Source organism: Patiria miniata, unplaced genomic scaffold (genome assembly GCF_015706575.1).
Source record: "Patiria miniata isolate m_02_andy unplaced genomic scaffold, ASM1570657v1 HiC_scaffold_27, whole genome shotgun sequence".
NCBI classification, from domain to species: domain Eukaryota; kingdom Metazoa; phylum Echinodermata; class Asteroidea; order Valvatida; family Asterinidae; genus Patiria; species Patiria miniata.
The window spans coordinates 4,092,492-4,117,266 of record NW_024037066.1 but is presented as its reverse complement, the minus strand read 5'-3'; the positions used below and the strand labels follow the sequence as shown (position 1 = coordinate 4,117,266).

Genomic DNA, 24,775 nt, shown 5'->3' with positions numbered 1-24,775 from the left:
AATGACAATTATATGTGGTGATACTCTCAGTCAATTGAGGGCACTATTTCAGTTTAACGGTCAAGCCTACGCAGGTTTGGTTTGGGGGTTAAACGTACGAAAAGTAGTTCGCGCATATAATGTTAATTGACTCACTGTTAATTATGTGTGTAAATATTGAAATTAAAATCGATAAAGGGATTCTTTGCTGATTAGAAAGAATGGTAAATGATTACATAATAATTGTACAGTGTGCAATGACGATCGGGTTGCGTGATTACTTTTAGTTGATTGAGGGCGCTATTCAAGTTTAACGGTCATACCTACGCGCAGTTTGTTTTGGGAGTTCAACTTACGAAAAGTAGTCCGCTCAGAATTCGCTGTTTTGGTGACGTAGTTCACCGAAACAGCTCTTGTTAACTGCATGTGTTTCATGGTAGGATTAAAAAATAGGAACCACTGCATTTCTTTGATTCTTTTTTCTCTTAACCGCTCTTATTTAGGTAGTGTGAGTATCAGCCGTTATCCAAGGAGTCGGACTCCTGACTAAAGTCTGATATCAAAGCATGTAGATTTATTTGTGCAATCTTGCGCATCAGCCAATCGGAGTCGACTTTACTATATCGCAACGTCAAACTCATTTCATTCCCAAATCAGGACTACATTTTCGAACGCAGTGGCTTGCAGGCCTTATATTTTGTAATACAACAGCGTCAGTCCCGCGTAATATAACACAGAGCGCATGGCCACAGCCTTTGTTGCTGTGTCTAGGTTTTCGTGAAATATTCGTGAAATATGACACGACGACCTCGATAGTAAAAGCGCTCGCGGATTGGTCAAAATCTAGAGGTCAAGATACGTTTGTCTTGTACAATTAGTCAGCGAATCTGCTCAAATATTAGAAACCGTGGGTTCGCAAGACAATACGCAAAGTTGGTCTGATTTCATTTTGCTACATCTGTAGGGGCGCAGGCGCAACTGCAATTTCTAAAGTTCAGATTATTATTCGCTCGTACCCCGGCCCTACAAACAGGGAGCTGGGAAGGGCAGATGAGCTTCACAGAATCTTGTCAAGGAAGTGGGAATGGCATTTTGGGTAATTTATCATGACCTATGTATAAAGCATCTGGCTGCAGCTGTAGACCGCGGTTAGCCAATGCGCGCAAATACTATTTCCGAAAAGTTTGCCATTAATGCATAGTACACACCATACCGGATGTGATTTCTTTTCATTGCAGACCATGTGGACAACAATTATGAGCGTCGAATCATATGCATTTCGTTGAGCCATCGTGAACTCGAAACGGAGCCTTAGCAACTGACGGGAGTTGAAAATTTACAAAACAGATAAGTTTTACAGATTTTCCTACATTATTATGCTTTTTCAACCCAAAAAGGGTGCCACATAAAATGAATGGGAATAAAAGAGTGATGAATGACTCAGTTTCAAAACTTTCAGGGTCGTGGTCGTGAGGACTTGCAGGTCACAGGTCACGCAAAATATATCCAATCAGAGCGTTAATTCGTCAGCTCTTCCCAGTGTCCTGTTTGCAGGGCGGGAGCACGAGCGAAAGATTATTATTGCTTTCAACCGACCCTAGGCGCAAAACTATAGTACGCGAAATTAAAAAAACAACTGGTGGTGGGATGCATTGCTGTAGTGATTGGATACTGAACATTAAAGATAGACAAGATCAAAGATACATAAAGAGGTTATCTGATGTTGTGATTTGAAATAATCGTATGTGATTTGAAACAATCGTATGTGATTATGTGCTTATTTTCAGCCAATTGAGGGCGCTACTCAAGTTTAACGGTCAAGCTTACGCAGGTGTATTTTTGGGGTTAAACGTACGAAAAGTAGTTCGTCAAGTGCGTTCATACATGTTCACTTTGTTATAGGGCTTCCTTTTCTACTTCTTTATTTTTTTAAATATATTTTTCTGCCCCTGAAGTAAAGTCCTTCGAAGAAGAAAAATGCAGCCGTATAGATCATGCTTCATTAAATGATGTCAAGTGCCGCTGTGTGCGTTGCTGCAGTTTATTTTTTGTTTAGTTTGTAATCACAATAATCCTGCGTAACAGTTGACCTGCTACCTAACTTGAATCTTGCCGATTTGGGGGCGGAGCTTGATTGAAACAAAAGAGGGTTTAAGGAAAACTGCTTTAAACAAACATTCAATCCTTTTCCTTGGCTTGAAATAAAATTACACCAGGCATAAGATTAAACATTCCAAGACTTTCAAACTTCATTTTCCTTCCAATTTTGGGGCGTGGCCCAAATGTGAAGAGCATCGATGTATACGAGCGGTTTGAACCAACAATCATTCTGATTTGTTTTATCCGATATAGCCTACACACATAACAAAAAAAAATGAGAGGCAAAAAATGACCCGCACGGTAGGAGTGAAGTTTTGAGATTGTCCGTTAAATATCCAACACGACTTCGATGACGTTGACGTTTTGGGCGCATGTTGGTATACTTGTGATTTTCTCACAAATCCTTGTAATTGGGCTATATTATGGAGTATGAAATTATATTTTCCATTTTTAAAGTTATAAGTGCACATCTTTTCTTTTACACCACATGATCGGCCTCGAATATTCGGCTTAACACGTGATAATATCTCCAATCTGTTCTTTGGCCGACGCTTATTATGTGACGTTACCACCAAAAAATGCATACTTTTGCAAACGATTTTGTACGTCCACAGTCGGATGATTTTTCAGCATGCACGAACGAACAATGGACCGATCCAGTAAGCTCCGCCCAGTTTGCATGTGGGCAAATTAACACGTGCGCGCGTGCACTCATGTCGGACTTTTATGCACGCACGTCGGACATAAATCACGGCTGTTATTGGTCTGAACAACATGGGGCGGTGCTTACTGGATCGGTCCATTGGCGCCCTGCGTAGCAAATCAATAAAGGAGGTTAGACGTATTTGCACTTGTTTCTTCTCTGGAGGATAGAGCCACAAGGTTGCAAGTCCCTGTGCAGGTCTAGGAAAGAACTCGGAAATGACAGTCTTGTTATAGTTGGTTAGAGAACCCATGATGCCTCCCCATCATTGAGAGAATTCACCGATCCCAGTCTGCAGATCTGAAGCGCGGTTCTCGCACGCCTATGGCGATAGCCTGACACAAGCATACACGAAGACAAATCGTTGGTGAGTGAAGTCTGAATTAAAATTAATGAGTTGAGAAGGCCTATATCATATTTTAAATACGAATTAAATGCTTAAATACAATGAAGACTGTAGATAGGCCTACATTAGTTACAGGACTGTAGAATGATCAACGTTTGATAAAATGACTAAAATGTTAACCAACAGTTGGTTACCAGGTGAACAGCCCAACAATTGGTTAAAAAGTTGGTTACAAATGAACCAATTCTACCCAACGTTGGGTAAAATGTACCCAACATTGGTCAAATAGGGGGAAAAATTGACACAATGTTGGTTAAAATTGTAACAAACTTTTGTAACCAACCAACTGTTAACCAGTGTTTGGGGAGTATCTATGAAGGGTAAAAAGCAAAAAAAATCTAAGGCCTGTAGACTCTACTTCTGATTTCTAGGTCAGTCCTTATATATTGGTAACAACGCGTAAGCGATGTGCAATGTGCGAAAAACAATACAAAAGAATTAAAATATTTTCCAATATAAAAACTATACTCGTACCTAACTTTTTTTGTGTTTGTGTTTTTTCATAGAGTTATTGGTACATGAAAGAAACAGTTTAAAAGGTATCTAATCTCATTTGCCCTCTGCGCGTTTTCTTTTAGTTTGGAGCAACAAAATTGCTAAAAATCTTAATCAGTATAGGTGAATGACAACTAACCGTTTGAAGTTATAGCTCAGTGGCTCCCATACATTTGGACAAAACAGAGAAAAGGTAAACAAAATGTATTGGGTCTTTCTGTAACTAACGCAATTTGTTTTCTCTGAATCGAAACCATGGCGAAACCATTTCTGGCGGAATATTTTCACAGGTAATTTGGGACAAGTCCTTAACTGCACTCTGAGCAATGTTTTTCTTATCCGATTAGACGAAACTTTACCGCGCAGTTATGTTTCTACCAGCCTTTAAACAGAATTAGGGGAGCGAATTTCTGTAAACTGACACCAACTTATGTAACGAATAGTACATGACACATTTTAAGGGAGGGAAGACCAGTCAACATCAGATGCGGGGTATGATTTAAACACGCATTTACAGAGCGACAACCACTGCACTTTGAAAGTGGATTTTTGGATTTTGGTCAAGGATTTCTTTTGAGCCCTTTTCGGTCAACTGAATTTGCCAGAATTTAAACTGCCGTGCCTGAACTCAATTCACAGGCGCGGATCCGAGGGGGGGGGGGGGGGGGGGCGAGGGGTCCCCCAAGATTTGACCTTTTTTTCATAGAAATTCCTTTTAAAAATGCGAAACCCCCCCCTCCCCCACTCTGACCCCCAAAAAATATATTGGAAATAATAATACGGGTTAGGGGGTTTCGTACACCATTCTGTAATGCAGTGTAAAAAATGGTCTGATTTGAAAAGCGCCCATTTAAATGTATAGTACGAGCCCCCCCCCCCCCCCCCCCGTTTATATGTTTATATTTCGTTGGTCCTTTTGCAGTCACTTGTCAGAGTGCTTCATGCAGTAACAGGTTGTTCCATCTTTTATCTCCCGTTAGTCTACAGTATAACATGACACCAAAAAAAAACACAATAGCGAACCAGCCATAATTATGTTTGTCAACAAACATACATCTAGTCTTTTTGGCTTTCCGCATAGTAGCGGAAAAGCCTTTCTGCATGAATCTTTGTCATACATCATTCAAAGTCAGCATAGGCATACAGTGACGTCATCATGACATCATCATTGGTCACGTGGTGTCAGGTTAAAGATTAATAGATGTAATCTTTGAAAATCAGTGTCGTGAATTAGTCGTGAGAGACCCGAACTTGACGTTTGCGGGAATTGATAGAATAATCCAGGATCTTCATTTTATCTCGTGTGAGCAAAATCAAGTGACCTTCCTTCCTATCATAACTGGAAGAATTAAGTATAAATGCCTTGTACTTTGAAATTGGAAAAAGATGTGAACTTGCTTGTAACGATGTTAGTCTGTGGCTAGGTTGTTCTTTAAAATTTCGGTGACGTCATAACATGTTAGAGCGCCCTCTAGCGGCAGGTTTACACCGTCTGCAAATGGTGCCTGACTATTCTGTGCTAAATATATGGGTGCTCAGAAAGGCCACATAAAAAGCTTATCCTCGATCGTAACCCCATCTTAACCCTAAAAGGGCCGGGGGGGCGTTTCGTATGAATAAAAAAGGAGTAAATGCTTCAGATTTCAAATATGCACTTGTCATTCACAAGGCTGGGTTGGGGCAACCTTGTAATTCTAAAGCAAATAATTCTGCGCAAAAACTACAGCATTTATTATATGTTAATCGCGAAAAATTAATATTAACAAAGTTCATAAAGTACAAATGATATCATGTTCGTATGAATAAAACATGGCATTTGTTTTTACTTCCAATTTTGAAGCATTTACTCGCATCTGTATGAATGAAAATTAAGCCAAACACTTTTACTAAAAACCATTTGCTAAAATCTGAAAATAATTACTTTTTACCTTTAAGCTTTTGCTACACTAAAAGCGTTTACTTCGTTTCTTATGAATAAAAGGAGTAAATGCTTCATATTGCAATTTTTTACTTGTCATATATCAAGGTTGGGTTGGGGCTACCTTGTAAATATGAAAGCACATAATTCTGCGTATAAATTCTGCATTTATTAATGTTAATCTCAAAAAGTACAAATATTACCATACGGTAGTTCGTATGAATACAAACTGGCATTTGCATTACTCCCATCTGTATGAATAAAAAATAATCAAAGGCTCTTACTGACAACCAATTGTTCTTGAGCAAATGGCCTGCAAAATGCAAGGCTTTACACGTTTATAAGTTTGCAGAAAATAAAACTATTGTAACCGAAACGGAAAGCGGCACCGGGGAGGGTCACATGCTGGAGGATAGATACAAAAAAAGCCAAACGTGACGAACGCAATGCCGTTAACGCGCACAATGCGCTGTGCAAAGGCACCCATGGTCTACATGTGGATTGGATTGGAAAATATAAAAGCACATAATTCTGCGTAAAATTACTGCATTATTAATGTTAATCGCTGTTACGTAGTCCACCTCGGTGAACATCGATTATATTTAAAGTTCTCTACATCAGGAACTCACACTGGACAACTTCTTGCTATACTCTGGAGCTAATCTATTTATTGCTACATTCTCATATTCTGGAGCTATACAAAATGTTGTGCACTCTCTGGTGCCTCAATCAAGATTTACCATTTCAATTTCCTTCCTTACTTTTTGTATGTCCCTTAACCATTGTTAGATGTCAGCCCCACCCTCAGTGGAGGTGTGACCACATCTTCTCCTTGAAGAAGTTTTCCAACTCTTCTGGAGGGTAAAACCACATCCTTAACTTGGATATTTATTGACCACAACATATGTCCTCTACCACCCACGTTATTCTTCCTACAATCCCAACACTGGCCAAAGTGGCCTTACTATGGGTTATTGACCTACAGGTTAATGTGTACTTACATCACAATCGCGAAAAAGTACAAGTAATACTATACGGTAGTTCGTATGAATAAAAACTGGCATTTGCGATACTCTCATCTGTATGAATAAACATTAATCAAATGCCTTTACTGAAAACCATTTGCTCTTTCCCCAGACAGTTTTTGGGGTTTTCCTCCCACCTCTAAAACTGTAATTTCTTCTCACTGTCTTCTCTTTACATGTTTTTTTTTCGGGGTTTGCGACTACAGTGCCTTGGGCATGCACTTTTGAGGAATCCTTGGTTTTATTACCAGAAAAAATATATTTATCGTTTACTTCGTTTCGTATGAATAAAAAAGGAGTAAATGCTCCAAATTTCAAATAGTGTTGCCCAGCGGTAAAACACCAGAAGGTGTTCCGGAGGGTCTGCCACAAGAAATGTGGATTGAATATCTCAGAATACAATCTAATGAAAGGATACAAATGAAACAAATGGAATTGGCACATGTACAAATGCAATCTCCCAATCCCGCACCAGTGTTCCAGGGACATTGTGGGTCAGACAAAATTAGAGTCCCAAAATTGAGAGAGCCAGATTACAAAGATGTTTATCGCAAAGCATTTGAAAATCTTGCAGAAATGAATGGCTGGCCCGAGGGTCAATGGTCACCCAGGTTAGTGCCTGAGTTGACAGGCAAAGCCAGGGAGGCATATGCGTCACTCCCGGTAGATGGGACTAAGATTTATACAATTCTTAAGAGAGCCATTCTAGATCGCTATGAGATTAGGGCTGAAACATACCGAACCACATTTCGCCAACGTGTACGTAAAGGTACAGAATCGGTTCGAGATTGGATTCATGAATTAACCCATCAGTTTGACAATTGGCTAAAATTTGCCGACATTGATCATTGTAACCCATCAGAGATTTGCGATCTCATGATCTTGGAACAGGCCATGAATAAATTGCCGTATGACCTCAAAATACATCTAAAGGACAAAAATCCCCATACTTGTAAGGAACTTGCAGATATGGCAGATGCATATGTGGCAAATAGAGGGGGGTCTGACTACTGGCGTAAAGTAGATTTGCAGAAAGGGAACTGGAAATCTAGAACTGATAATAAACCTAATTTCTTAGGTAGTAAGAGTAACAGCCACTCTGAAAACCTTTCAGTGGATAGTAGCAAGGCTCGTCATGAACAGGTGTGAAAGAGCATTTTGTGCCTTGAAAGAAAAACTGACTAGCCCACCACTCCTGCGTGCAGCAGACTTTTCCAAGCAATTTGTACTCCAAACAGATGCTTCTAATTATGGTTTGGGTGCGGTACTCACTCAGTGCGATGACACGGATATTGAGCATCCCATTGCACATCTCAGTAGAAAAATGCTTGTAAGAGAACAGAAGGAGTGTTTGGCTATTGTTTGGGCCATTGCCAAATTGAAGTACTACCTGTATGGCCAGCAGTTTACAGTGCTCACTGATCACAGAGCCCTGAAATGGCTAGCCAATTTCAGAACCAGTAACAACAGGTTACTTCGATGGTCGATGCTGTTACAGGAATACACATTCACTGTGCAGTACAGAAAAGGCATTGCTAATGCCAATGCAGATGGTCTCAGTCGTGCATGAATTCAGATTAATTTGTAGAGCATAAGTAACCTTGAGTATCATAGTCCACACGTTTGTTTCTAGAAATCACCGTAGAAAATGATATGTTTCTACAACTCAGTATATTTAATGTTTAACTTTAGATTTAGTAAGTGAATGAGTGGAACTTTACTTTAGTTTAACTGTTTACCTGGAATTTTCAGTGTAAGTGGAAATTCTATTTATTATCAATTTATACGTGTACGTGTATCTCACAAATCCTTGTTGGACGTTGTTTTATTTGTGCTTGAATAATAAGCATTTGGATGTGTTCTCATGTATTCCTTGCAACAATAACTTACTGCACCCAATCCAGCTCAGTGTACTGCAGGATTGAGGACTACCCTACTGACGTTGCATTGGATGTTGCTGATTGGACACTTTTGAATTATAATCAGTATTCCTAAAATTGCTTTTGACCACTAATAATTTTACTAATGATAACAAGTTTTTAATTGATGTATGTTTAGTTTCTGTATTTTTCAACAGAGTAATTTTGCTTGTATGCAAGACTGACACAGTCTTCTCTAGGGGAGGGGGCATGTGATGTAAGTACATATTAACCTGTAGGTCGATAACCCATAGCAAGGCCACTTCGGCCAGTGTTGGGATTCTAAGAAGAATAACGTGGGTGGTAGAGGACATATGTTGTGGTCAATAAATATCCAAGTTAAGGATGTGGTTTTACCCTCCAGAAGAGTTGGAAAACTTCTTCAAGGAGAAGATGTGGTCACACCTCCACTGAGGGTGGGGCTGACATCTAACAATGGTTTAGGGACATAAAAAAAGTAAGGAAGGAAATTGAAATGGTAAATCTTGATTGAGGCACCAGAGAGTGCTCAACATTTTGTATAGCTCCAGAATATAAGAATGTAGCAATAAATAGATTAGCTCCAGAGTATAGCAAGAAGTTGTCCAGTGTGAGTTCCTGATGTAGAGAACTTTAAATATAATCGATGTTCACCGAGGTGGACTACGTAACAGCGATTAACATTAATAATGCAGTAATTTTACGCAGAATTAGGTGCTTTTATATTTTCAAGGTAGCCCCAACCCAACCTTGAGAAATGACAAGTAAATATTTGAAATCTCAAGCATTTACTCCTTTTTATTCATAAGAAACGAAGTAAACGCCTATAGTGTAGCAAACCTACGGAATCAGGTAGGGACTGAAAACCCAATCCACATGTAGACCATGGGTGCCTTTGCACAGCGCATTGTGCGCGTAAACGGCATTGCGTTCGTCACGTTTGGCGCGCTTTTTTTGTATCTATCCTCTAGCACGTGACCCTCCCCGGTGCCGCTTTCCGTTTCGGTTACAATAGTTTTATTTTCTGCAAACTTATAAACGTGTAAAGCCTTACATTTTGCAGGCCATTTGCTCAAGAACAATTGGTTGTCAGTAAGAGCCTTTGATTAATTATTATTCACACAGATGGGAGTAATGCAAATGCCAGTTTGTATTCATACGAACTACCGTATGGTAATATTTGTACTTTTTGAGATTAACATTAATAAATGCAGAATTTATACGCAGAATTATGTGCTTTCATATTTACAAGGTAGCCCCAACCCAACCTTGATATATGACAAGTAAAAAATTGCAATATGAAGCATTTACTCCTTTTTATTCATAAGAAACGAAGTAAACGCTTTTAGTGTAGCAAAAGCTTAAAGGTAAAAAGTAATTATTTTAGGATTGTAGCAAATGGTTTTTAGTAAAAGTGTTTGTCTTAATTTTCATTCATACAGATGCGAGTAAATTCTTCAAAATTGGAAGTAAAAGCAAATGCCATGTTTTATTCATACGAACATGGTATCATTTGTACTTTATGAACTTTGTTAATATTAATTTTTCGCGATTAACATATAATAAATGCTGTAGGTTTTGCGCAGAATTATTTGCTTTAGAATTACAAGGTTGCCCCAACCCAGCCTTGTGAATGACAAGTGCATATTTGAAATCTGAAGCATTTACTCCTTTTTTATTCATACGAAACGCCCCCCCCCCCGGCCCTTTTAGGGTTAAGATGGGGTTACGATCGAGGATAAGCTTTTTATGTGGCCTTTCTGAGCACCCATATATTTAGCACAGAATAGTCAGGCACCATTTGCAGACGGTGTAAACCTGCCGCTAGAGGGCACTCTAACATGTTATGACGTCACCGAAATTTTAAAGAACAACCTAGCCACAGACTAACATCGTTACAAGCAAGTTCACATCTTTTTCCAATTTCAAAGTACAAGGCACTTATACTTAATACTTCCAGTTATGACATGAAGGAAGGTCACGTGATTTTGCTCACAAAATGAAGATCCTGGATTATTCTATCGATTCCCGCAAACGTCAAGTTCGGGTCTCACGACTAATTCACGACACTGATTTTCAAAGATTACATCTATTAATCTTTAACCTGACATCACGTGACCAATGATGATGTCATGATGACGTCACTGTATGCCTATGCTGACTTTGAATGATGTATGACAAAGATTCATGCGGAAAGGCTTTTCCGCTACTATGCGGAAAGCCAAAAAGACTAGATGTTTGTTTGTTGACAAACATAATTATGGATGGTTCGCTATTGTGTTTTTTTTTTGGTGTCATATGTTATACTGTAGACTAACGGGAGATAAAAGATGTAAAGTCGAAAGTTGCAAAATCATGAGCACAAATGGTTCAAAAACATATGCGTAAAAATGTAGATCGGATTGAATGTCTATTAATTCTTATCTGATGACATCATCATGACTGATATTGTGATCGATATCATATTGAGGTTTAGGTAGAAACTATATTTTGTCAACCGAATGGAACTTGTAGAATGTCGCATGTAGTCATATCAACAGTCATATCCAATCATAAGTATTTAGCCTCCAAAATATGCAACTTTACTATGACGTCATATGCCACGTGATGACGTCATCATGATGCCACTACAATGTTCATCTAAAACGCATCCTGGTCTATGTACATACAGACTTTTAGCCCAATCAGTCATGTAGTTCAGGAGATATATGCCTTCAAAATATGTTTATTGAATATGACGTCATAGTCACGTGATGACGTCATCATGACATCATTTTTTTATTTATAAGATATCCCAGTCTAAGTATATTCCAACTTTGAACCCAATCGGACCTGCAGTTCTTGTAATACCTTCCTTCAAAATATGTTTATTTTATATGACGTCATATGTCACGTGATGACGTCACCATGACTTCAAGTTAATTTTCATCTATAAGACATCCTGGTCTAGGTACGTACCAACTTTCAACCCAATCGAACGTGTAGTTCTGGAGATATAGCCCAATCTGTCAAATCTAGCCGAATTCTGCTACAAAATGGTCACAACAGAAAAATTGCATATTATGTGACATCACGTGACTTATGATGACGTCATGATGACGTCAATGTTCGGCGCACAACTTTAGATGCTGGTCGAAGTGTGTGCCAATTATAAAGGCAATCGGATTGATTTTACTGGCCAAAGTGCCGGTAACAATAAAACGTGTACAAATGCTATGGGCAAAATGACTGAAAAAGAATTATACTTGCAGCATTATAAAAGCAAGGAAATTATACGTGATTGTGTAGTTAAGAATTCCTGTAAACATTGTGGTTATATTACTGTCTGGAATGTTTGATTATTCAAAAATGACTTTCCTGACCTTTAATAAACTTCTCTGAATCCAAATAATACCTGCTTTTATCATTTCAGAAAGATTTGCAAGGTGGAAAATGCAATTTTTTTACGCGGGTCACGTTTTTGCTGGGTCAAAACTACCCCAATCTCTAAGGCGCATTGACGTGTGTAAAGGGGTACTGTGCAATCTGGTATTTTTTGACTAGTTAACCCCATATTTCTCTCAAACAAAGCTTGTAATCTGTCTACGACATAGCTGTTTGTTCAGAATGTGGCATAACAAACAACTTACAAGTAGAATGTGTTCATCCGTGGGGAAAGTGTCCTAAAATTCACAATCGCAATAAAATAACAAAAACAAAGGCTGTTTCGGCTGGATGCCGAAACGGCCAATAAAAACTAAAAAAAAAGAAAAGAAGTAAAAGACAGCCTGCTGCAGCACCTTCGCGTGATATAATCCGCAACTGCGCTTCGGCGAACTGCGGCAATGGCCGACTCACGTGTCCTTTAATACGGCACTGTGTCACCGTTGAGGGGGCACCTGTGCACGATCCACTTGCCATAGTGCCTTTTGACCAACAATCTGTACCTCCAGCAGGATTGTTTTCCTTCGGCCTTTTGTCGCTTAAAAAAATGTTTTTGATTTATAAAGGTAAACTTTCTGTAAACTTGATCTGATCCATCTGAACAATGGAAAAGTCGATAGAAACTCAAAGAATTGTACTTTTGGTTGCAGTGTTAGAAAAGTAGAGCAGTTTGTACATTTTGAACAAGAACACAACTGTAATACAGTGGTATCAAATGACCTTCGAACGTTATTCAGTAAAACAGCTGCTACAGTAGATTTATTTTAATTAAATGCTTGCCTTTTATAATGAAACGTTATAAAAGTCTTAATGGTTCAATCGTAAGAAATTTAGAGCAAATAGGGCCTAAAACCATTGATTGGCCTTAAACTCTCTTTCGTGGTTTGCCGATTGTTCACAGATATTTCAAGAAACGCACGTACAACACGATCTGAGCTGTAAGCAAGGACACTAGCAGGAATCATGGAAGAAGCGGGAGGAAGTACAGCATTTTCCCCCATTGCGATAGTTGGGATAGGTAGGTAACACCTCGTACTGACCATTGATCGGTCAGTGCAGTTCAAAACGGCGCGAACTGGGTTAAAGACATGTAGTCATATTTAAAATAAGGATATACCTATCTCATATAATGACATATCCTTGGTAAACACACAACGCAAGTTTCAATGTACCTAGCTAGGGGTTTTTGCCAAAAAGTTAAAATCTCGAATTTGAGCTAGTTGGGTGATGGGGCAAACGATCACGATCATGAACCCTTGTCCTAAACAAATTGTGGTTTTGTGACCTTATCATAACGTCATCATGCATTAAATAACAAAGTTAAAAGTGTTGCACTATGTTGGCGGTTCCCCATTTCGTTAACGTCCTTGTTCATGGGGCGTAAGTCAGAAGCCATAGTCCCGTATATGTCATGTAGCCATAAGTCACGATGCTATACATTAACAATGCTGCAAACTCGGGAAATAACAAACTGGGATCACTCAGAGAGTGTATACCAAATTTCAAATTTTCAAAATGAACACGGACGCTGACAAAACGGGGGACCGCCAACATAGGGCTAGATAGCTCAGTTGGTAGAGCACCAGAACAGAAATCCGGAGGTCCAGGTTCAAGCCCCGCTCAGCAGACATTTTCTTTGTTCAACCGTAAAATTTAAAAACAATTATGAGATTTCCAACAAACATTCTTTGGAGAGTAACAAGTAGATTTGCAAAGCTTCCAAATGATGACGCCACCAGACCGGAACTTACTCTGAAGAAATTTTAAATATGATCATTTTATTTTATGCCATTTTATTCAGCAGCGATAGTAGCGATAATAATGTCACACAATAATGCTGATATCAACATTTTGTTGTTATTAGGCACCCAAATGCAATGACGTCCTTAAATCATCCTGTCGCTACCTTTGGTCAATATTAAAATGATTCAACTGATGAATTAAATCGAGGCTCATCATCAATCTGCCATTTGAACAGTGACTTTCATAAATGAACTGGAACACCGTGCAAGAAAATAGTGTTGCGCCCCATCATCCTGCGTTTGTCAAAAGACAAACGCCAAACCTCTACAGGGCGAGTCAAAAAAGCGGAACTCAAACCCCCCAAAATATATTTCATATGAAATATGATTTCCTGTGTGCCCTTAGGGTGGAGAGGGACTTCACATGAAGACAAGCATAAAGACTTGAAACAAAAAGTTGAATTTGTTTTTTACTAAATATGCAATCTGTCATTTGCCTTAGATAGATTGCAGTTATCCATTGATGGGTTATACTTAATCGACATTACATTCTATTCGATTCTATGAAGTGCATTTGCCTGAAGAAAATCTGTGCATCATTATCTGGTTAAGATGTGTTACTCCATTGTTTTTCTCCTCAAAGTTTTCTTTGCACTTCTTGAAACCTACACTTAAACAAGATTCAAGATGCTTTATTGTCACAACTTAAGAAAAGTGAACATTGTTTTCCCGGTGTTCGTAAACAAATACGAACACCGTATATATACCACTTACTAATCCATCAGTAAAACCACAAAATATTGGACACTGAGAACTCCCCATTTGTGTGTCACAGGATGCCGCTTGCCAGGAGGTGTACATTCTCCTGAAGATTTCTGGAAGGTCATCCGGGATGGTAAGGACACCATAACAGAGGTTCCTCCAGACAGGTGGTCCCTTGAAAAGTTCTACGACTCCGATCACTCCAAACAAGGTAAGATGATCTCACGCAAGGGCGGCTTCGTGGAAGGCATCGACAGGTTTGATAACTCCTTCTTCAAGATCTCACCTAGAGAGGCTATGTCTATGGACCCCCAGCAGCGCCTTCTGTTGGAGGTTGTGCATGAGGCATTTGAGGATGCTGGTATCATACCGGATACTCTAGGAACCTCAGGTGGTGTTTATGTAGCTGCAAGATTGATGGACTATGCAGTTCAGACATTATCAGACGCTTCACTGATCAACCCATATACAATAACGGGGGTTTCCTCCAGCATTGCTGCCAATCGAGTGTCCTACGCATTCGACCTGCGAGGGCCGAGTTATTCCGTGGACACTGCTTGCGCCTCGTCAATCACCGCAATGCATCTTGCCTGCACTGGGCTCAGGAATCGCGAGTGTCAAACGGCTGTCGTGGCCGGCTGCAACGCACTGATTCTCCCCGAGACATCGGTGGCTCTCTCCGCACTTGGCACTTTGTCCACAGACGGTAAATGCTGTCCGTTTTCTAACACAGCCAAGGGGTATGTGCGCAGCGAAGGCTGGGGTGCGCTCATCTTGAAACCACTTCCAATTGCACAAGAAGATGGTGATCATATCTATGCAGTCATTAGGGGTACGGCTATCGCAGCCAATGGGTATTCTACCAGCCTGACAATGCCTTCAAGCACAGCACAGGAATACGTCATGAAACAAGCCTACTTTCAGTCCGGCATTCCACTATCAGATGTTCTATACGTAGAAGCTCACGGAACGGGGACACCTGTTGGCGATCCTCTTGAAGCAGAAGCCATCGGAGAAACCTTTGGCCCCCACAGAGAGACACCACTTAAGATTGGTTCTGCCAAAGGAAACTTTGGCCACAGTGAGTGTTCCTCCGGGGTCACCACCGCTATTAAAGTAGCCCTGATGTTAGACCACAAGATACTTTGTCCAACTATCAATTTTGTTGAGACAAACCCAAATATCAAGTTGGATGACTGGAAACTCCAAGTGCAAACACAACTACAAGAGGTGCCACCTTCTCAAAAGACCATAACTTTTAGTCTAAACGCCGCTGGGTTTGGGGGAGCAGTAGGTCACGTTGTTTTCCAAGAGGCCCCGAAAAACGTCACACACAAAAGAAAGTCCACACGGTCTTCGGGCTGGAAGTTTGGAGGTAGTAGCTCTGGGGTTCACATTGTTATACCCCTTTCAGCAAAGTCCAAAGAAGCTCTGAATGATGTTGCTGAGCAGTGGCAAAATTTCAGCAACGAATGCGATGCTCTTCAAGTTGTTTCTTGGTTGTCATGTCGTAGAAAGCACTACGGGTGTCGATTAGCATTCATCAGCAATTCTGGTGAGGCATTCCGAGATCAAACTCAACAATTTCTGAACGCAGGAAGTGGCAGTGGGATTGCAGTTGGTACTTTCAGCAAAAAACCCAAGATCTGCTTTGTCTTTCCTGGGCAGGGGCAGCAGTGGGGAAGGATGGGACAGCAACTGTTCATCCAAGAGAAAGTCTTCCGTGAAGCTGTGATGGAATGCGATGAGGTATTCAAACAACTGAGCGGTTGGTCATTGCTGTACGATAAAAATATCTTTTCCACTAACGGATCAGATCAAGCGAATGCTGCGACTACTTTGGATACTGAGATGAATCATACTGCTGTTTTACAGCCCTCCATCTTGTTTTTCCAGATCGCTTTGGTGCATCTGCTGCGCTCCTGGGGACTCTACCCAGACGTAACGGTCGGTCACAGTCTTGGTGAGGTTGCTGCGGCCTATGTTAGTGGTGGTCTCACCCTTCCCGAAGCAGTTCGTGTTATATACCATCGAAGCTTTCAACAATCGAAGCTTAAAGGGGCCGGAAGCATGGCAGCTCTTCGTCTGCCACTGTCTGAAGCAAAAGATGTCTGCCACCAGTATGAGAACTTATACGTAGCCGCTATCAATGCCCCAGCAGCAACTACAATCGCTGGAAACACCGATGCGATCGATGAAATAACACACAATAACCCCACTGTAGGAAAACTACTGAGAGTCGAATGTGCATTCCATACTCCATTTATGAATCCGGTGGAGGTGCCATTCCGAGGGGCCATGGAAGGTGCTGTCAAGGCAAAACCAGAACCCGGATTGATTCCCTTCTATTCCACTGTTACCGGGGAGTTATACACGGGTGGATTTGACACCAACTACTGGTGGGAAAACATCAGAGGCACGGTAAAGTTTCAGGCGGCCGTGGAGGAAATTTTGAACAACACAGACGTCAATCTGTTCCTGGAGATTGGCGCCTCTGCCACCTTGCTCTCATCCGTGAAACAGATTTCCACGCATTTCAAGGGTGTGGCAAGCAAACTCGTCCCAACAGGTCAGCGAGAGCAGGACGACTACCTGACCGTGATACAGGCTTTAGCCAACCTTTACGTGGCTGGGTGTGACATCAATTGGAGCATCGTCACAGGAGGGTGTGGTCCTTGGGTACGGTTGCCAACTTACCCCTGGCAGCATCAGTCCTTCTGGCTGGAAACTGAAGAAAGACGTAAGCGCAGACTTGGTCAAGACGATCGAACATTCAAGGGACACTCTGGGAATATTTCCCTCGAGATGTTTCCGTTTCTTGCTGATCACGTTGTCCAGGACCATCTTGTATTTCCGGGGGCAGGTTATCTCGAGATGATGGTGCAGTCAGTCTTTCATGAGACTGAATGTCCCACTCTTTCGAAAGTATCTTTCAGCAAGATTCTTACATGGACGGTGTTGAAAGACGGCAGCACCAAAGCACTTAATCTGCAGTGCCAAAGAGAGGGGTCTAACGTCCAAGTGACCTCGGATGGCGTCAGCTATTCCTCGGCGAAGGTCGGAAGCTCCCCAAATTTGGATTTAGGTGCCATCTCGATTGAGGAGATCCTCTTGAGGTGCAAAACTCGTTTCACTGGAAACGATATCTACAATGTTTTGGCTGAACTGGGCTTTGATTATGGCCCATCATTTCAAGTTGTCAAAGAAGTCGCTCTTGGAGACGGGGAGGTTGTTGGGTTCCTTTTGCCACTGAAATCAGACAGTAAACAGCGAATGCAGGTCACACACGTTGATGCTGGCTTGCAGTTGTTACTTTTTGAGGCTGGGGGAGGCCTGTACCTTCCAGTTTCCATGAAGTCTTTACACATGAGTGTCCCTTCTATGCCGACCTCTAAACCACTCGTCGCCTACGCCTGGATAACTGATCTGGATTCCAAAGTACTTGTGGGGGATATCACAGTTGCTACAAGTGAAGGCAAAGTACTACTCAAAGCCAGCAATTGTGAGTGTCACAACATCACTTGTTCCAAGACGGATGTATGTTTAGAGTCTTGCCTGTACACCAAACGGATGCAATCAGTGAAATCATGTCTTCCAGCTACATCAATGGCTTGTGAAAAGTTTGTTGTTGACTATCTGGATGCAAGGTTTGGTGATGAGATGGGATTTATAGCAAAAGCGCAGCCATGGATTCAATCTCTTGAGGAGGTCTGTGCCTCGTACATCCACCGGGCCTTAAAAGACGTGGAAGACAAACAGTTCAACCAGCAACAGGACAACTACCTGAAAAGTCTGAAACTAATGTCAAGAGAGCATTGGTCACATAAAGTGGCAGTTACAGATATTGAGTCTGTTTTGGAAAACATCCACGCCAATTTGCCAGAAATGCAGCAAGAGATAGCCCTGTTACGAAGACTCGGAAACAACCTTCCGAATACTCTGAAGGATCTATCTGTATTGTCTTCAAGGTCGTCTCTAACAGACACGAGTTCGTCTGTGATGAATTCAGCGCTGGTTCGAGTATGCTACAAAGCTGGTGCGGATGCCATTCACAGTGCTGTCAAGGTAGCACTTCAGAAGAAGAGCGTTGTTCGTATTCTCGAAGTTGGTGGACAGTTCGGTGGACTAGCCAAACACGCATTACCTCTTTTGAGAGAGTTTTGCGAGGAAAGTCAGGTGGAGTACATTTACAGCTACTCGGCTACATATTCAGGCGGTCAGCCACATCAAGAACAACTCCCCGGGTTTTCATTTGTTAAGTATCAGCGACTTGATCTTGGAGAGGATGTAGTGTCACAAGGTTTCGTGCCAGGATCTGTTGATGTCGTCATATGTATGGATGTTATCCACTTGTCTGAAGATCTCAACAGAAGCTTAAGAAACATGTACAAGCTTCTTTGTTTCGGAGGCTGGCTTTTCATGGGAGAGCTGATGGCTAACACCACTTGTATTGGAGATGTCTTGTTGAGTGGTCAAGACAATTGCTTCTTGACGGAAGACGGATGGAAGGATGTTCTCAGTACCAATGGCTTTGAGGAGATTGTTGCTGTATCAACGCCACAAAAATACTTCCATGGCATTTTTGTTGGTTGTAAGATTTCGGAGAATCAACCAACAAATTTGTTTAGGGATCCAGTGTCCTGTCCATGCTTCATGCTTTTCGATGGTAATGATGCAACCGCTCGTGAACTTTGTGAAAAACTCGGCGTCCCAGCAGAAAATATGTGTCTTGGGGGAGAAGATCCGATGAAAGCTCTACCTCAAAACCCCATGGCAAAAAGAAACAGCTTGGTTTGCATCCACAACCCCAAAGACAGTCTTTATCAACTTACAAAGTTACTGCAAGGGATTGAATGTAAGACACTGAGTTTCAGGAACGTGTTTGTGGTTGTAATCGGAACAAAAAGTGAAGCAGCTAGAGCGGTGGGTCTCGTTCGGTCAGTCACAAATGGAATCCATCTGCCCATTTACTCTGTTCAAATGGGAGACACTAAGAGTGCCAGCATAGAATCACTTGAAGGGCTCTTGAAGGACAAGGAGGTTGGAGACAGAGAACTCATGATAAGCGAGGGAGAGGTCACTGTGCCACGACTAATCCGAGTCGAGCTCTCGACTGGTGATGATGTGGTGGATGGAAGTCACTGGCAGCTTGGTATCAATAAAGATGGAGTATCCAAGAGTTCGTCATCTGTTGAAGATCTCGGTTTTAGCTTCTTAGATGAATTGGACCCACTCTCTGGTGAGGTGGTTGTCAACGTGAAATCTGCGGGACTGAATTTCAAGGATGTCATGATGTCACTGGGGCTTTTGGATGGCTTGGATGACAGTGATAACGCTGTCACGCCTCATATTGGTCTGGAGTGCTCGGGATTAATTGAGAAAATTGGTGATGGAGTCAGTTCTTTTCACATCGGTGATGAAGTTATGGGTTTTGGAAAACACTGCCTTGCTTCACAGACCGTCTGCGATGCTCACTTGTTGGTTCACAAGCCATCGTGCATTGAGTGGAACGATGCTGCTGGTGTTTGTGTTGTTTTTACCACGGCCTACCACGCACTTGTTCAGAGAGCCAATCTCAAGAATGATGAAATAGTCCTGATTCATTCGGCGTGTGGTGGCGTTGGTTTGGCGGCCATTCAGGTCGCCAAGATGGTTGGAGCTCGTATCATCTGTAGTGCAGGAAGTGAAAACAAACGATCATATCTCAGAAATGAGCTTGGGATTGAACTGGTCACTGACTCACGCTCGGAGAGATTTTATGACGATGTCATGGCCTGGACTGACGGGTTTGGTGTTGATGTGGTTTTGAACTCACTGCACGGGGAGAAACTATCAAGAGGCATTGAAGCTTTAAACCCCGGTGGGCGGTTTTGTGAGATCGGGAAGCGGGACATTCTTCAAAACTCCAGCCTCCAAATGAGTCTCCTGCTTGAGAACAAGTCGTTCATGTCATGCCAAATCGACAGGATGATGAAACTTCAGAAATACAAAATGCACCATCTTCTCCTTGAGGTGATTTCACACTTCGGATACAATGGTTTTTTCAATCCAATACCAACAACGGTAAACTCCATTGGAGATTACCAAGACACTTTTACCCAAATGGCAAAAGGAAATCACATCGGAAAGATTGTCTTTAGTATCCCACCTGACTTCAAGCCTTCTCATGTATCGTCTTTCTCCCACATCTTTGACGCAAACGCCACATATATAATCACTGGTGGGTATGGTGGTTTGGGATTGGCCCTCGCAAGATGGGTCTGCGACAGAGGTGCACGCTATATAAGTCTCGTGTCCCTTCACGGATGTCACACTCATGCTGCTCGTCGCACAGTAAGCTACTTAAAGAAGAAAGGAGCAACCGTCTTTGACTTTGCAAAAGATGTGTCCAAGACAAGTGATGTTCAGGCGATGTTGAGTGAGTTGTCAACTATCCACAACGCACCAGTGGTGAAGGGTGTGTTCCATCTCGCTGGGCGTATTTTGGAGGAATCCTTATCCACCCTCACACCCAAGATGCTGGATCTGATCTTAGGAGCCAAGGCGACCGGTGCCAAGAACCTCCACAATCTCACCCAACATCTTCCATTGGATGTCTTCTTCATGATGTCATCTAGTACCGCGATGTGGGGACACTCCTCGCAACCAGGCTACTGCGCAGCCAATGCTTACCTCGACGCACTGGCCGAAGAGAGACGGGCCATGGGCCTCCCTGCTATCAGCCTCCAACTTGGGCCAGTGAGGGGTGCAGGATTCCTTGAGAAGAATGCAGATAATGTGACCACTTTGCAGATAAAGGGAAACCTTACACTCCACATCGATGAGGTGCTACAGGTCATTGGTCAAATCCTTCAGACCAAGAATACCCCTGCTGTGCTGTGTCTGTCTAATCAGGTATTTTGGCACAAGTATATATTTTGGCGATGCGAGGCAATTCAAATCAACCCCCCCCCCCTCGAAAAAAAATGATAAAATAAAGGGGAACTGCTATTAAATAAAGTTTAAGAAAAACAGTAAAATTAAAACTAAGTTAAATTTCATATTCACAAAAACCTGAGCCAGTTTACCAATTCCTATTGGTCGAAAGGCCGTCACGTGGGTGATTTTAAACTGCGCCAAATCGCAGTTGTACACCAAGGCTTGATTAAATGTGGAAACAATCCTTAAAATAAGTTGAATCAATCACGTTTCAGTTAATATATTGGGTTTCCCGGCCAATTTCCTGCAATGTTTATTCACTTCTGAAAATCGGACATTCATTTTCGTTTGAATTTGAATGCACGCTTTTTATGCCATTTCACTTCAAACGAAAGTTCAATAGTTTTCATTGTCGGTGCATTCGGTTTTGAGAAACAGACGGTCAATTACGTTACCTGTGCATTCAAGTATACCTTATTGATTTCAGGCTCAGGTAATTTGATTGACGTTAATGAAATAGAAACCTCTAAGGGGCCATTCAGAATTTTCAATGTTTTAAAATTTCGATCTTTTTTCCAAATAGTGGGTGGTTGGGTCAAGCTAAATAATTGAATATCGAAATTCACTTTCCATGGAAAAAGATTTTTAAAAAAGAAAAAGAAAGATAGATTTTTTGTGGTTTTTCAGTAGACTTTGACACCGGGCGTTTGTAGCGGTTAGGCCGTGCAGAGGCAGCAGGGTACCAGGTGTACTAGATTGGCTCTATAACACGCCGCGGGCGTCGATTACCAATCACTATAAAAACTGGACTATTCAACCACTGGACTCCAAGACTACGAGGACCGCAGCCTGTGATGTGATGTCTGCCCAAACCTGATGCTTTTCTTTCGCTCGTACCCCCGCCCTGCAAACAGGGCGGGGGGGGGACGAGCGAATGTTTTTCTCAGCTACCTCACGTGACAGGTACAACCTCGTATGTCACATGTCATCCACCTCATCCAGAAAACGACAAATCCACGGTCATCTTTGTGGCTTCCAATACTGCAACCTGTCTTTCCCAACAGCAATTATCAGCTGGCAAAACACAAGAAAACTGAAGGTCACCAGTGCAAAAGAGGAAGACCGACAACTTCACGCTGTCACTGAACAAAACACACATGTACAGGGGTATACATGTTCATGTTCAAGTATATGTACATGCAAGTCCATGTACATGTACATGTTCAGTTATTAATCGAAATTTGGTGTGGATGGGTGGGTCAAAATAATTTGGTGAATGCTTGGAATCGCCCTCTAAAAGCGAAAAAGAAGTCTTAAAACGAATCTGAATAGAGAAAAACGAAAGGTGCTGCTCAATCACTTAATTGATTGAACTGAAATGGAATTGAATGCTCTGGTAGCGAAAATAAAACGCGTGTTCAGAGCGATTCTCAAATTCAGACGGAAATGAATGACCGATTTTCAGAAGTTAATGAACATTTTTGGAAATTGGCCGGGAAACCCATATTATTAGATTAACATTATTCAGTCTAATTGTCTGTAAATTATCTAACACCAAAATAAGAAAAAAACCTGTCAGTTCGTATCTCGTAATTTTCACCCTGTTCACTGCATTAATTAGAAAAATTAGAAAACAAATCAAAGATAAAAGCTACTTTATTGTCCGTTTAAATTGCTCATCTTGTTTCCTAAATTCATATATAAAAAACGTTTAGAATTATAGCTCCTAATAATCGAATTTCATTTTTTTTTCCTGACAACCATTCTCTTGCCTTTTTTCCATCCTCCACTCAAATAAGGTGTGGAACAACACCCTCAAGTTTTGTCACAGCGGCATCTTGAAATTCCGTCATTTCGTCCAAACGGCCAGGCTGAGGCGTTCCTCCTCCAACGTCCGAGTAGTTCACCGTAAAGTCGCCGAGGGCCGTGTGCGAGAGAAGATGGGCCGCCTGCTCTGCGTCGATCCAGACGGTATCGACCTGCATCATCCCATGGTGAATTACGGAGTGGATTCCTTGATGGCGGTGGAGATGGTCGCATGGGCCTCCAAGGAGCTGAATACATCCATCACACAGGTGGAAATTCTTGGAGGCATCACAACGGATGCTTTCCTCCAGCGAGTCATTTCAAGTCAGATCATGTAAACTTGGCCATGATGTTAATCCCCCGATAGAGGGCGCTGTAACAATGAGAAAACAAAATTGTATGTAAAAAGCCTGACATTTTGATCGTAGCAGAATATTTCCCATAGTTGTAGAATAATTTTTAAAATAACTCACTCACTCACTCAATAGTGGATCTAGGATCGTACGACGTACACTAATCTTCGGTTTCACATTAAAATTAAAAGTTTTCAAATAGATACATCTCTTGTAGACAAATTGCAATTTAGGCAGAGTCGATGACCTATAGTCGATGGTAAATATTTTAGTTGAACTGATTTATCGATCATTATTTTCATGTTCAATTTTTCTGGGTTAAAATATCAGTGATTCCAAGATAGTTTCCTGCTTGAACGATTAAAACGTAAATTTTTTACTAACAAATTGTGCACACATTTCATTCAAATTAAAAGCATTACCGTATTATGTTTTAGCGTCACGGTAAGCTTGAACGGCGGTCGTTTATATACGGGCCCGGTTCCTCTATTAAGGGAAGAAACTCAACTTCAAAATTTTTTTTACCTACCAAACTAGTTGGCGACATTGAGAACATACAGGTATGTCATAGATAAAGGGCAGGGTTTTTAATTTTTTAGAGAAATTGGGGGTAAAATGTGGACAAAACGCAACACGTAAACAGTGATGTACGCGTGAAAGCGCAAGGCGCGATGACTCGCACTGCACCAACAATAAACCGCGTAGGGAAATCGTAATTTCTACCCCAATAAACTGTTCAAGAATCACAAAAAAAAGTGTCATTATATTTCGAGAAGTCTGCTTTATGTTGAAAAGGTCCTTTTTGAGTAATTAAAAACACCCTTGACTCTAATTTGTTCGAAACTAAACAGGGGCCCTACACTAGCGTTACACGATCGCCGCTTGAACTTCTAAACCAACCCCATCTTTCCAGTTTAAATTAACTTACCTTGCTTGCTAAAACGTCTGCTCAGTTCTAGGACTTTTACGAGTTGAAGACTTCATTTTTCTCTTCGACATGTTCAAGAAATTATTACGGAATTTGGAAAAATAGCGTCAATATGAATATTTGCCACGACCGTATTGATCCGCGCAGAGCGCGCGCAGACTATAATTCCTGACGTGCGTGTGGCGTGGTATGGTACGGTTTAACAATTTCTTTTTAAAAATGGCGGCACTTACGTCAGCCTCGTTTAAATCCTTGATCAAATACTTTGCTCAGTAAAAAAAAAAAAAAGCAATTGGTAAACAACTTAGAAATGTGAACG

At 41.4% G+C, this 24,775-nt stretch overlaps 1 protein-coding gene across 1 annotated transcript; it reads left to right on the top strand.

The window, feature by feature from the left end:
• The first annotated feature begins 2,825 nt into the window (after nucleotides 1–2,825).
• LOC119734496 (mycolipanoate synthase-like) lies at nucleotides 2,826–24,076 on the top strand. Its single transcript, XM_038208030.1, has 4 exons — nucleotides 2,826–3,149; nucleotides 12,849–12,965; nucleotides 14,525–21,345; nucleotides 23,169–24,076. Exons 2-4 carry the CDS (start codon nucleotides 12,911–12,913, stop codon nucleotides 23,511–23,513), a joined length of 7,221 nt encoding a protein of 2,406 aa, XP_038063958.1. The 5' UTR covers nucleotides 2,826–3,149; nucleotides 12,849–12,910; the 3' UTR covers nucleotides 23,514–24,076.
• The last annotated feature ends 699 nt before the right edge of the window (nucleotides 24,077–24,775 follow it).

Bases quoted from the DNA above. Each gene is read 5' to 3' on its own strand.
- LOC119734496 (XM_038208030.1), top strand. From the start codon at position 12,911: ATGGAAGAAGCGGGAGGAAGTACAGCATTTTCCCCCATTGCGATAGTT. The intron at 12,966-14,524 runs GTAGGTAACACC...TGTGTGTCACAG, and splicing joins CATTGCGATAGTTGGGATAG to GATGCCGCTTGCCAGGAGGT. The intron at 21,346-23,168 runs GTATTTTGGCAC...CACTCAAATAAG, and splicing joins TGCTGTGTCTGTCTAATCAG to GTGTGGAACAACACCCTCAA.